At 37.4% G+C, this 15,102-nt stretch overlaps 1 protein-coding gene and 1 pseudogene across 2 annotated transcripts; both read right to left on the bottom strand.

Moving 5' to 3' along the window:
- Nucleotides 1-3,054: 3,054 nt before the first annotated feature.
- On the bottom strand, nucleotides 3,055-6,093 carry AT2G06910 (annotated as a pseudogene; the record flags this gene model as incomplete). Its single annotated transcript has 1 exon — nucleotides 3,055-6,093.
- Nucleotides 6,094-8,182: 2,089 nt separating this feature from the next.
- AT2G06908 (uncharacterized protein) lies at nucleotides 8,183-9,134 on the bottom strand (the record flags this gene model as incomplete). The annotated part of the gene is made up of 3 exons (NM_147262.1): nucleotides 8,183-8,326; nucleotides 8,663-8,764; nucleotides 8,967-9,134. The coding sequence occupies 3 exons, from the start codon at nucleotides 9,132-9,134 to the stop codon at nucleotides 8,183-8,185; spliced, it is 414 nt and encodes a 137-aa protein (NP_671795.1).
- Nucleotides 9,135-15,102: the final 5,968 nt, after the last annotated feature.

The raw sequence follows: 15,102 nt of genomic DNA, 5'->3' as shown, positions 1-15,102 counted from the left end.
TTGAAATATCTGATGAAACTCTGAGAAGAGAGATCTAATGTATGAATAGGTTATCTCCAAAGTATCAAAAGCTAGAATAATGGTTGTTAAAAACTTAGGTCTAAACAATGACCTTAAAACTATATATATAACAAAAACTCTATTAAGTACATGCATTGTGCACCGCCATACATTTGCCACCACGTTCGCTCTTCTGGTTTTTTTGAGTTGGTTTTTGCGGTACAAGCAGTCTCCGGCAATGCCTAATACTCTTTTAAGCGAGGCCATACGCCTGGGTTCAAGCCTTTTGGACACTCCTTGCCTACTTCCCACTTTCCCTTCCAAGTGTTCATGTGGTCCCCAAGTTTTAATGCAGCATACTTGTGAAACGCAACACGTACAGAGGGTGTGTGGACAGGATCCCAATTAAATTCATGCTACAAACTAAAAGAATGATGTTAGTAAATAAAACAAAATAATGGTACGTAATAATAAATTCATTACCACAAAATTCCTAAACCAAAGCTCTTGATCGTCGCCAGGCATATCATTGTATGCCGGATAAGGATATTTGAGCATCCCATGCAACATCCATAAAATCGATTTGGATATGCTATTTTTAGAATAACCTAACCTACATATAGAGAGAAATAATATGATTTTTACTTTAAAATCTTTATATATTATAAAAAGAAAGCAAAATTTACTTACCATGTTCTCTCTTATTCAAGCCTTTTTGGGTGGAGTCGTCGAAGAAGTGTCTGCCCCGTTTGTTGACTGCAGCGACTCGGGAATGGACGATGGTGATAGTGTTGTCGAGTGCGCCTGATTATTGGATCGAGCATCAAATGTACAAAAATTTTGGTAAAAAACCCTAACAAATAAAAAAATAATATTAGTACACAGTTTAATAAAATATAAATTTGTAATGTTAAAAAATTAATAGGTATCATAGTAAAATAAATATCAAGTAAAATTTATTTTTAAATAGAAAATATAAAAGACATCTAAAGTATTAATCATAACCATTTGTTTGGTTAAAATCTATTTTCTATAATATCGTTTATCATAATATAGCAAAAGTTAATCTACATAATTATTAAATGTTGTCATAAATTGTTTTTACATAATTATTAAATATTTCTAAAAAATATTCTAAATATATCATTCTAAATTTGTAGCAATGTTTCATATTTTTGCAAATATATTACAAACTTAATTTTTAGTTTTGTTTAATTAACAAATCTTTCAACCTAAATGGCTAGAATTCTGAAATTTTCATCCAAATCTAAAAACCTAAACATCTAGGTTTGAGGTCCAAACATCCTAAATTTAGTTCAAATCTATGAACCTAAACCTATCACTAACAATCTAAATCTATCAATCTAAGCATCCAAATTTCAACAAATCATAACTAAAACACTAATTGAAAATGGTAGAGAATGTTCACTTACATAATTGCTGAGATTTTGAGGAAGACGGTGGAGAGATTGAGAGAGATTTGAAACAGATTGAGGAAGAGTTGAGATTTGAGATTTCAGAGAAATTGATGGAGAATTGAAGATTTGAAAAAATATTAAGAGATATTTGAGGGATATTAAGTAAGATTTGAGAGATATGAGAGGGGATTTTAAGGGTGAAGAAGCTTAAAAATGAAAGGGAAAGGGAAAACATTGATGGTAATAAATAAAATATTTCCGACGGCAAATATAGAAGGAAATCCGTCGGAACCCACAAAATATTGCCTCATAACTTTTTTGTTTTTGCGGGTAAAGTTTTGTTCCCGACAATTTTTCAACGGATAAACCTTTAACCCTTGCAAATTTTTCGGAAATAGAAAATATTATTTTGCATGCTATTTAATAGTTTTAGTCAACAAATCTTCTAAGAAAATTAATATAAACATCATCAAAAAATTGCAAGAAATGTTTGATGGATTTCTGACAAGTTAAGGGTTTGAGACTAGATTTTAAAATACTTTTATTCATTGCACATAAACAAGCTTAACAAGTCAATTAGATGTAGTTTAGTACATATTTCAGTACTTCAAATGTTAAAATATATTTAACACATCACTAATATACTAGTGATCAATAGAATACACTATACTTAACACTTGAAGTTTTAAAAGACTTATGTGCTTCTATTGTAAAGATAGAAATTGATGAAAAATCGAAGTTTTCTTGAATTTATTACTATTGTGCCACAAATTTGCAAAGAAATTAAACATTATCATTACCCTAAACCCTGACTAGTCGGAAGACCGTCAGAAATTTCCGACCTCTTTTCGAAGATAACAATTAAACTGACGAATATCATAAAAAATTAGGAAATAATATGCCACGTTGGTATATTTTATCGGTAATGATTAAGCTGACGGATTTTTGACGGATACGCATTATTGAATCCATAGTACACAAGATCACTATTTCTTTCTTGGTAAACAAAACCTAAAACACATATCTCCGATTGCAATACATCAGATATGACTTTGTAATATAAATTGGCCCTTTCACCGAATCATGAAACCAAATTGGAAATACTTGACCTCTAGAAGATCCAGTCGTTATCTGGAAAAAGAATGGTCATCTAACCTAAATATTTAATATAAAATTTAATAATCAATTAATATAATGATAAACTTACATAAAACTTAAATAAAAACTTAAATAAAAATCAACCAATGTGCAAACTCGCTTTGTTTAAGGGTTTCAACTTCATCTTCCTTGAAATGTGGATATTCATATCGCATTTGAGCATTGTTAATCCTATAAAATAAAATTAATATTATTTAATCAAATTTATTGGACAATTAAGTAGTATATATATATATATATATATATTAATAATATTTTATTGAACTATTAAGTAAAATATTTGTAAACTTCTCGAATTCAAGAACTTCCTTGTAGTTCGTAAGCACATACACATGCAAGTGACCATACTCCTTCCTTTGTTAGTCGACGCTTCTTGAATTTTTCTCTTAGTTGCCAAATTTTGTTCAAATATATTTGGAATGTCGAGTGGATAATATGGTTTCTCACCACCATCATTGGGTTGTGCATGTCGGCAACTCTTTGTTTAGACATGTGAAGGAAAGTAATATTCTGAAAAATTTGAGGTTTTTTCGTTAATGCATTAGGCAACAATAGAACCCTCAACTCGTGCCAAGTTTTTCACCTTTTTCTTCAAATGGAACATATGACGCTCGAATGGGTACATCCATCGGTATTGAACTGGGCCACCAAGTGCTGCTTCCCAAGAGAGATGAATTGGTAAATGTTCCATGAAATCAACGAAAAAATAGTGGAAATATCTTCTCCAAGTTGCATAGAAGAATTGGTATCTTTTTCTCCAAATTAGGAATAGCATCAATCGTGAGTGATCTCACACATAAGTGCTTGAAAAATGCGCCTATACATGCATATCAGTTCATATAAAAAAATTGTTATTTAACAGATTATATCATATTAAAATTATAAATACATATTATAGTAAAACCACTATAAATTAATAATATTGGGATCGGAAAAAATTATTAATTTAAAGAGGTATTAGTTTGTCGATAAATTAATAATTTTTACAAATTTTTTAATTTTGTACAACAATTCAATATGACATTTAGTTTTATTCTTTATAATCAATAATCTTTCTAAACGAATTACAAGTAGAAAACAGTTATTAAGTTTAAAAACAACTAGGATTTAACCTGTGGTTTACCGCGGACAATCGGTTTATTTGGTTCTTATACTAAATATTTGAATAAACTTGATATCTTAAACTTATAAATATAAATTTCTAGTGATTAATGAAGAATCGTAATATATGATTTGGATATTATTGATTATTGATTTCACGATTGAATATAGTGTTTTTAGGGATATAATGTGATCATATTTTGATTTCAAAACTACATAGATTCCTTATTTTTGTTGAACGGTTTAGATTGAAGAAAATTAATTTTATTGAACGGTTTAGATTGAATCGGATCATATAAAGTTTAGGAGATTGTTAAGACCAAATTATCCTTAATGATTTTGAATAGCAAAGAAGAAAATCTAAAATTGAAATCAAAATTGAGGTCAAATTAGACAAAATTTTAATTTGGACTTCCCTTTTAATAATAAAGGGATTCAAAAAAAATTTGATCTAATAAAAATATTAGTCTTCAACTCTACAAATAATTAATACAAATTAAAGAAAAATAATACTAGAGTCATATTTCACAAAATATTTTACATATAATATTGAAGCAGTTGCTGCAAAACAACATGACAATCATGACCCTTCATTCCTGAAAACTTCTTTTCCCCATGATCAATACAATTACGAAGGTTAGATGCATATCCATCTGAAAATTTAACACTATGCATTATCCAATAAAAAAATCTTCCTCTGAGAACGCATCTAACCGGAACACAGGAATTGGTTCTTTTCCATTTGCCATATTATGAAGCTTCTTCCTCAAACAAATGTCTGGCAAGTCTAATCTATACTTCAAATTATCTTTCGTCTTACCTTGCAGATTTAAAACGGTATTCATCAAGTTGTCATGCATGTTCTTCTCAATGTGCATGACATCTAGATTATGTCTCAACAAAAGATCTTTCCAATATGGCAATTCCCAGAAAATGCTCTTCTTATGCAAATTGTGATTAACTCCATAACCATCAACAAGATCATACCCATTACCACCAACCTCAACAGATGTAGCTCCACCAAAATCTCGAAATTGATTTAGCGAATATGTGTCATCTAACCCTGGATGTGGCCCATCAACCACTTTTTTGTTCTTCGTAAACAAAGTGGAGCTTCAACGATACGGATGGTTACACGGTAAAAATCTCTGATGACAATCAAACCAACAAGTTTTTCATACGTGCTTCAATTGGAATGTATTAGTGTTATCTTGACAATACGGACACGATAACCTTCCATGCGTTGCCAGATAACATACCATATGCAGGGAAGTCGCTGATGTTCCACATAAGTGCTACATGCATGAAACATTTCTGTTGACATGAAACATCAAATGCTTCAACACCATGCTCCCATAACATTTGTAACTCTTATATAAGTGGTTGTAAAAACAGGTCGAGTGATCTTCTTGGATGATTTGGGCCAGGAACGAGGATAGTCAGACACACAAAGTCTTGTTTCATGCATGATGATGGCGGCAAGTTGTTAGGTGTTACGATAACAGGCCACAATGAGTACTGCCTCCCATGCTTCCAAGGGGATTGAATCCATTTGTACATAATCCAATATATACGTTCCTTCGCTCGCAAGTAAAACTAGGATGCACTGTTTGAAAATGTTTCCACGCTTCTACATTAGAGGAATGTATAATTTCTCCTTCTGTTGTGTGCTCTACATGCCATCTCATTGGCCCTGCTGTGCGCTTAGATTGATATAACCTCTTCAACCTCTCTCCTAATGGTAAATACCACATCTGTTTACATGGAATTGGAACTTTTCCAGTTGTTTCTTGATACCGAGGTTTGCGACAAAACTTACATGTCAAGCGATCTGAATCTTCTCTCTAGAACAACATACAATTGTCAATGCACACATCTATCACCTGATACGGTAAACAAAGACCAACTACCAATTTCTGCACCTCGTAGTACGTTCCCGATGCAAGATTATCTTCGGGTCATAAATCTTTCACAACATCAGTAATCACATCCACACAATTCTCGAACAAATTATAATTCGTCTTGATACCCATCAATTTGGTAGGCAAATGATCTTTTAAAAATCCTTTATATAAGGGATGTTTTGCTGCATCTAACATATTAAGAAACATTTGTGCTTCTAAATTAGGTTTCACTAATCTATCACTATCCCCATCAAACGAGTGTACATTTTCACGAAAAGCATCATTCACCATCTAAACGGTACCTGCATTTGCATCTACTTCTGCATTTGCTTCCACTAACCTGTCAACATGATATTGTTCGCTACAACTTCCATAATTCACCATTGACTCATTCTCTCCATGCATGAACCAAACTTTGTACCTTGGCATAAACCCTTCCCCATTAAGTGCATCCAAACTTGAGATACATGAAAAACTCTAAGATTCCGACATGTACAACATGGAAAATACATTTGTTTTGATTCAATGGTTACTGGTTAGTTTGCCGCAAATGCCATGAATTGTATAAGACCTTCTGCATATTCCATCGTAATTAACTCCATCTTGGGATCACGCATGGGCTGGCCTCTCCATGATCGAAAATAATTAAACAGATTCAAAGAAGCCATTTCTATCTGGTTAGATTTTGTTGCTTGGATGATTTTGTGAATGAGGGTAGAAGAATATAAAGATGAGAATTATCAACGTTTCCGATGAGTATTCGAAGGATTTTTTGACGAATTTCTAATTAATTAAAAAAGGGCTATAAACAGCACGTCTATATGACCAGGTATATTTTGTTGGAATTCAGTCAAAAAGATGCAGAATATTCTGACGGATGTTCGATGGGTCGGAAATCCATCGAAGTATATGGGCGAATTTAACTTGGTCGGAGTTGCGTTGGAAATTACTGACAAATTGTCGAATATTTAGAATCTGTCGGAAAGTTTTGACAGTTTATTGATGGGGAGACATGTGATGCGTGTTTTATTTCGCTTCAGATTTTTACCTGAAAAACCACACGACTACTGCAAGTGCACAATATATCGGAGTAGTATTTTAGGATCGAATCCACAATGAGAGAAGTAGTTCAGAGAAATCCTTAAGAAGAGAGTGAAGCTAGGACCAAAATAAAGAGAGGGGGTTGTTGTATGCTATGAGTAACTAAACTAAAAGACTACTAATTAAACTAAACGATAAGCAATAAGAGAGAAGCGTTAGGTCATCGGGGGTTTCTCCGGATGTCATGGTTCAATAAATAAGGTATAGATCTCAATCTAGGTGATAACATGGTTAGGTTTGCTTACTTCCAAATTCTCGGACATACGAAACTCTATCAAGACCAGCTAACCCTAACGGTTAGTAGGTGAAAGCCGGCTATTATCACTAATATCTTGCGTACTCAGTTGCCCTATCGGTTAGTATGCGCTAACATGGTTTCAAAATACAAGATCAAAGCATTAAGTTCAAATTCGATTCTAGCCCATAAGTCCCTATCACTCGGTGGGTGTGCAACGGTTATAGTTCTTTATTCAGTTGAGTTAGGTCAAGCATTCAACCGAGATTTTGCTAAAGATGGAAATACCTAAGGTCAAGTACTAGGTGATGTTCCAGACATACAAGCATTAAGATTCAACTCAACTAGAAAGAATAGTTTAAACGATCAAACAAAACCATAGAAACCGCCAACCTAGACTTTCGATCTACTAGTCCCCATGAATTCCCCTTTGAAACCCCCTCAAACCCAACTAGAGATCTACTCGATCATGGCAAAGGAGCTAATCAAAAGTTTGGTTGAGTAAACCATAACTAAAATATGAATAAAACTTAAAAAGGGTTTAGAGATTACTTCTTTAAACGTAGAATACAAGAGGCAAAGCTCCACCTTAAAGAGTCTTACACAAAAACGAGAAAAAGAGAGAGAGATGGTGCTCTTCAAGCTTCAAGAGGTGCGACGGCTAGGAGGCAGCTCTTGGCGACGGCTAGGGTTCTCTGGTGATGAAGGCACACCTAGGGTTAGGGCTAAGGACAAGTATTTATACTTGAGGCCCAAGAATTAGGTTTAGGGGTAAGAACGTCATTCTGCTGGATAATTAAGAGATCGGGCCGTGTAGTAGGCTTCAGGGAAGGAGCCTAATGGTGGTGGCGCAAAAAGGGAAAGACTTGGGCGTGACCTAGTAGTCGTTGGTGAGCTACTCGGAGCTGCCCGGATTCAAGTCTCATCGCTCGGATGTGTTTTGGACTTATTATTTCCAAACAGCCGGTTCTTGACATGTCTTCACTCTTCGGGCCATATCTTCCAGACGGCTTCATGGATTGCTTTGATTCGACTTCGACGTGAATCTTGACTCTTATAGCTTTCCCTCTATTCCAAAAAATCTTCACACCGAGTTCGAGAATACCTTGGCCGGATGCTAAACTTCCGAAGCACTAGAATGATCGTCTTTTGATACTTTTAGCTTCAAAACTTTTAAAACCTTCTTGGCACCTAGAATACGTGTTTCTCCTCTCATTGGCCCTAGAATGGCACCAAATGCTCTCTGAAACATAAGAAAACAATAGCTAAAACGGGCTAAAAAGCCGTGTTATCAACTCCCCAGACTTAGACTTTGCTTGTCCCCAAGCAAACAAAAGAACAACTCTGGTGGAGAGGTTTGAAAATCGCGGGAACTCTCCTGTTATCAATGACCGTATCTCGAATATATCCTACAGACCACATTAAACAAAAGTTAAGTTAGAACGAGCGCTCGATAGTCCTATGCCTTTCTCGTCCTTGTCCATCCGCTTTGATCCTGCGGAACTCTGAATTCACGTCAATTAACACTTTACATTCTTTAAATGTTTTGGCATTGACTTTCTCATTAGAGGGTGTCATTCGGGGTAGACAGCGCTTGGTATGAAAGGGGCTTTTGGTGTTTAAGTGGTGGAGTTAAAGTGTTTAGGGTTACTGTATAGTCTCGAATGAAATATATGTTGCAAAACCGCAAGAGAGAACGGATCGGTTGAGGTCCACAGTTTCCAACCACTTCTTCTTTTAAACACCTTCTTCTCCTTTACTTTTTTCTTACTTTCAGTTCCCCCAGACTTAGGTTTTTCCGAGGGGGCTCTCTTCTCTTGGCTCATTTCTCCTTTAGGTTTCCATGTCTTTCATTGGAACTATGCCACTAGACTCTATTTGTAGTGACCCGCATAAGGGCATTGGGCACGACCAAAGGACCAAATGAGAAAATTTTGCCCGAATGCAAAGCCAATTGACCGCATATGCCCAAACGGTTCCAAACCATCAAAGGGCAAGAACAAGCAAGAATGGGCACGAATGGGCAAAGATGGGAAAAGTTGGGTGTACCGCGGCGAAGTTTGCCCCGCCGGCCGCGGAACCGACGTGAGTAGGACACCTCACTCGCGGTGCCTTGCGGCTCAAGTAACCAAAATTGGAGCCAAAGTTGGCTGAGTCTTGAAGCCGAAGCTGATGGGGCAGTGGAGTGACATTGGTCGCCACGTGTCGCCACGCCATCACCCGAGACACCTGTCGCCTATGGGCGCGGCAGCTGTCCGGAAATGTGGCAGCGGACAATGCAGTCTGGCCAACCTTGGGCGGACTATAAATATGGCTCTCTCCGCCCAATTTCATTTTTGAAGGCGAGAGAGAGAGATTGTAAGGTTGTCCAACTAATAAGTCGTGTGAAATCAAGAAACTCGCCCAAATTCAGAGAATCGTCGCCCGTGTTGGAGGAAACATTGTCCGTGACTAGAGAATCATCGCTGGTGGTCGAGAAAACTTGACCGTGAGTAAGGAATTGTCGACCGTGATCGAGGAGTTTCGCTTGAGACCTAGAAAACTTTCCGAACTATCGAATCTGTGAGTTTTGGTCGAATTGTGTGTTTGTTTGCATGTTTTCTAGAGCTAGTCTTTAGATCATATGCATGCTTACTCACTTAGACTTAACTAATCGGAATTCGGCTTAAGTTAGAACTTGAATCTCAAAGTCAATATGGGCATTTGATGAACTTGATAGTAATATCACTAAGGAATGGAATGGACTGGTGACTAGGCTAAGTGAATTCAGATTTAACTAAGTTTACTTGATGAATTGAGATATGATTCGAGGGCTTACTTGCCTTGTTATATTGTTATACTTATATGATATATGCTATGAGGTTGTGATTAGATCCTTGTTATATTATGTACATATATTAATACGTGATTTGGTACTTGATTGTCTATACTTGTTTAGGGTGTGGTAAACTACTTATATATAGTTCTGCATGAGGTTATTGTGTCTAAGTGGTATTCAGGGGGTTTACCTAATACAATCATGCTTAGAGTAAGCTGTTGCCTTCCTTTTTGTGTTGTAATTGTGTCAATAAGTTTTGATCTTGAGTGGTCACTTACATGATGGTACAATACTCGGAGCGTATGCCAGGTAATGCATGACGATGCATTAAAATGATGTTCCGGTTATAAGCCTTTGTGGCTATAGCTCGGGTGTTCACAGTTGTGTACGTACGTGTGGTATGGGTGTGCATGTACGTGTGTGTAGTAGCATACGTGTGGAGACCACGTAAACACTTATGCGGGAGTTTGTGTTGATGTTGTGGTGCACCTTTTTGGTAAGGTTGGCAGTATGCTGGGCCCAATGTTCATTCATGTGTCTAGTTTGGCTGCATATTCTGGTATTATTATAAGTATATGATAAAACGTTTATTACGTGCTTTGTGATCTGTGATGGCTAAGTTTACTTATTAAGTTGATTAAACCCTAGAGATATATTTGTGCATAGACCGAGCTCACTAAGTACTGCTAGATTACTCATGATTCTTATTGTCTTACAGGTAACCATAGTGGGATGACCATAGCGGGAAGACGAACACTAGGAAATGCCGGAAATAGGATATTTTGCGTTGCTTCTACAAAATTACTTGTTATTATGTAAATTTTAACAAGGATCCGATACAAAGATATATTTTTGGGTAACTCTTTGCAAAGCATAAGCTATATACTATGTATAAAGTGTTTTCTTAAAAGCAGTCGAGTGGTTAATGATATAAGACCTAGTCCGGGTCGCTCAACACTAGAATATCACGAGGGTTGGCAAGCCTAAGTGGTGTGGCAAGCCTAAGTGGTGTTCCTAGTGGGAAGAAGGTCGATTATAATTTGGTTAAGAAACTGGATTCATCTGGAACCTCTACTAAGTCGTGGTCGTTCATCTTCACAGTTATCGTAACTGGGTCGCCCATGGCTTGTCCGGCCATAGGCGATTCGGGGGCGTTACTCTCTTGGTTGTTATGTTTCCTTTCCTTCCTTTTCTTTTCTTTCTTCTCTTTTTTTTATATATATATATTAATTTATTTTTTGGAAGGGGAAACAGAACTATTAAACACCGAATCTAATGGGCATACCTTTGAATTGGTTCCAAGGAAGAATAAACTCTTAGGCCGTTTGTTAAAATCTCTTCTTTTGCTTCCTTCTTCTGTCTTTGTGGCGGGAAACTGTGTTGTTCCTTTCTCTCTGACGTTTTTGCACATATTTGCTAAATGAAAAAGGGAAATGAGAATGCATGAGGCTTGAAAAGAGGATAGGGTTTAAGGGTATGAACCACAAAAAAGGGATAAGAAGTCCTTAATGTATATGCTCATTTCCCTGATCTAACACCTCTTTATGATAAAGAATTAAGTTCAGGTTAATCGTCCAATAAAGGGTAGAGTTGACATCGGATCCAACAAAAATTTTTGTGGGGTTAAGCTTCCGGGGGATGGTCCAGGCGTAGCATTCAAGGTTGCCCGTTCCTTGCGACCCTGTAGTTACCCGCATAAGGACATTGGCCACGGGCAAGAGTCCGAATTTTAGAAAGTTGCTCGAATGCATGGCCAATTGACATTAAGTGCCCAAAACACAATGAAAAATCAAAGGGCAAAGATGGGCAAGTTTGGGCACGAATGGGCAAGTTTGGGCAAGATCGGGTGTACCGTGGGCGAAGTTTGCCCCACCGGACCTTTGAACGCGCCATGGACGGGTGGCTCGGCTAACTTGGGGCCCAAGCAAAGTTGCTTGGAGCCGAATTTGAGTTGCGTGGAGCCGAAGTTTGGGTGGCCACGTGTCGCTCAACCGCTAGAGCGACGAGCGTGTCACCACGGGCGGATCGATGAACTTTCCTTGACATGCCCATGCGCCTGAGACATGGACATGCTGACTCGCCATTGCCTTGCCTATATAAGACCAACTCAACCCCAATTGTTTTGTGAAGAGAAAGTGAGCAAAAGTGAGAGGCTGCCGAGTGAAAACCGTCCATCCGATTCAAGTTAAGGTCCTGTAGCCGAAAACTCTGCCCGAATCGTTGCACGCATTCTGTTGGTTACTGAGTGAGTTATGGATAATGGTTTGAGTTTCATAATCATATTCTCATGCATTCTTGATTGATTTCGTGAGTTATATGGATCGTGTGAATGGTTATATCCGATTGCATATGTGATCTTTAGATTCTTATGCTATTGTTTATTGTTGAGAGATTGTGTTGGGATATTGATGATTCTATGTGTTTGAATGAACCATATGTTTCATAATATCTTAAACTTTGGGGTCTTGGTACATGGTGCTTGTGGTAGGAGGCAAAGACCATAAGCGTGCCACGATCGTGATATGTCTGACCTTCGTAGTGAACCGTGCTATCATGGGGTTTTGTAACGTTGTTACTTGATCGCCATGTAGTGCGAAGAACTCGGAGAGACGGGGCTAGCTACCCTGACCGAGTGTCTACACGACGGTGTAGCGTTTGGTAGTGATGCTCCGGTTGAATACCTTTGTGGTTGTAACGCAGGAAATCACGGGAGTGTGTGTGTTTGGTGTTGTTTTTGAAGGCAGCATATCGGGCCCTTTAAAACTTAGTAAAACTGGAGTCTTAATGCATTTGCATGCTTTATAATTTGCTTCGGCAATCTACCTTACGTTGCCATTCTCTGTTGCGTGTTCCATGTTGGGTATTTGGGTTGGGGTAAACTAATGTCTGTTGTAGGGAATCCCGAGCTCACTGAGTAATCTTACATTACTCATGATTCTACTTGTTTTGCAGGAAACCTGTAGTGGGGAATAGAGGGCGTGATGGACAATAGGAACCGAGAGTAGTTTTGTGCTAGGCCTTGGCCATAAAACTTATAAATGTTTGGTAACTTGTTGTGTAATATTTATGAAATAAATCGGGTTTCGTGTACAAATTTGCGAGTAGTGACTGATAATGGAACACGTTCATGAGTGTGAATTTCTTCCCATATGTGAGTTTTATAACCATTTTTCCTTTCCTTTTAATCGTCGTGGTGCTCATGTTTCCCATGATAAGTTTTTCTCATTAGAACCTTGTTTGTACGTTGAGAACATACTCCCGTAAGAGCACACATGCTTCGTGTCAACCCACCAATCATTAGAGTTTGTCATCATTTTTGCCTCTGAATCGACCGCAACAAACTGATTTTGACAAGGTTTGTGTTACATGCATCTCAAACAATGTCCTTTCCGTCTTATGGCGGTAGTCCTTGGCTGTATGTTCAGGCTTTCCATACATCCAACAACATCTTATGGCTTCTTCTTGCTGTTAAAACCCTTTGGTGAAATGAACGGTTTCTTACCGTTATTGTTCTTCTTGAAGACCTTGAATATGGACTTGTTTCCTTCAATTACATTGGCTTTGATTCCATAGAACAAAACTCAGAATTCTCATTCTTACGATTTTCCTCTTCGATTCGAAGATTGAGAACTAATTGCTTGAGACATGTCTTCTTGTAGATGCTTTAGATAGATCTTAAAATCCTTCCAAGTTGAAGGCAATTTTTCAATGCTCCAAGCAACAAAAAACATTTCATTTAGCCCCATACCTTCATCCTACAATTCATAAGTAACAATCTGGATTTCTTCCACGTGTTACACATTTACCCCTACATTGGTGTACATAGTTTTATGTGGGCGACTATTTTCTAGGTTATAACTATCGATCTTTGCTTTGACACCCTACAAAGACCCTAGGAAACTTAACTTTGAGATTCTCAAAAATCGATTTGGATAAGAAGAAGATTAGAATCAATCCCAATCATTACAAGAAATTTTGACATTATTAGCGCAAAATATCTGTTATCATACATATAACTTAGCGAATTCACAAATGCTATGACATAGGCAGCCATCCTAGGGATAACCCATACTATAGCATTTTTTTAATTGCTACACAATTGACGAATACGATAGCAAATATAAAACGCTATTAAGTATTTTCATATAGCACCACGTGTTTTGTTATCGTATATCATAGTACAACAGCTATTTTATTTTGCTTCAATATATATTTGTGTAGCATCCGTTTTGTGCTAAAAAATATGCTTATACTATAGCTCTTGTGTAAAGCGGTAAATTATTTAATTCTGACATTTACATGTGCTATAATACAATATTTGAAAACAAATATTTTAGTGTTATGATAGAATTATAGATCATTTATTTATTTGCTATTGTGTATGTTTTCATATAGCTATAATATGGGTTTTCTAAGAATAATTAGTTATACATTTAGAATTACATACTAGTTATAATGTAATGCCCCTGACCTTGACTATGCGGCTGGACGTAAAGTTTGTCGAGTAGAATGCGAGATCAAGCCAAGAAAAGGCAAGATTAGTTCGGCCATTTAGTGTGGCAAGTCATGGGTAAGGAACATTGAGTAGGATCAAGTCTACGGGTAAAGGAATGACTCTCCATCATACGGGCCAAGCTTAGTTACGATGCGACTATCCGTAAACCCCAAAACCATTAGGCTAGCCCTAAGAACTAGGTAGCTTAACGAAACCTTAGTTTTGGTCTAGGAAACCTTTGAAAGACTAGGAAACCTTAGAGGGTTGAGGGGAATCCATTTGCGCAGTTGGATATGTGAATGGGTCGAGGGATTGATCGGAGAATGTGGATAAGTGACGATTGCTGGCTTACTCAGTTAATTCTGGCATGCAACGTGTTATAGTCCTAAGGAAGCCTTGATTTGTATCATGGACCCTCATGAGACATTGGGGACGGAGTGTGTCTTATCAATGTTCTTGCGGTCCAGTGACAGATCGTAGGTTTTGCCGGAATGAGGAAACGGACGACCATGAGTGAATTGTGGCTCATGTTTATCCGTTAAGGCTCAAGCTTATCTACAAGCCGTTCATCCTTATCCATTTAGGTTCTTGCTTATCCACTTTTGGATGATGTTTATCCAAAAAACGGAAGGAACCAATCAGAGGCCGATTAGTGTCCCGGAATGCCCGTGGGACGATATTTGTTGCGTTCAGACTGGTCCGAGCCACCTCGTGCTTCCCCATAGCCGACCTAACGCCCATATAAATACCCTCTCTGCTCATTTGATTCTTCAGACCCAAAAATCGCTGAGAAGAGCTTAGTTCGCGGGAGGAAACCTTTATAAGCCAAACCGCTCGGGAAATCCAAGTGAGTTTTGAGTCACGTGAAGTAG

The sequence above is a fragment of the Arabidopsis thaliana genome, chromosome 2 (assembly GCF_000001735.4).
Source record: "Arabidopsis thaliana chromosome 2, partial sequence".
NCBI classification, from domain to species: domain Eukaryota; kingdom Viridiplantae; phylum Streptophyta; class Magnoliopsida; order Brassicales; family Brassicaceae; genus Arabidopsis; species Arabidopsis thaliana.
Note: the sequence above shows the minus strand (reverse complement) of the source record. Positions and strands in the feature narration are given on the sequence as shown.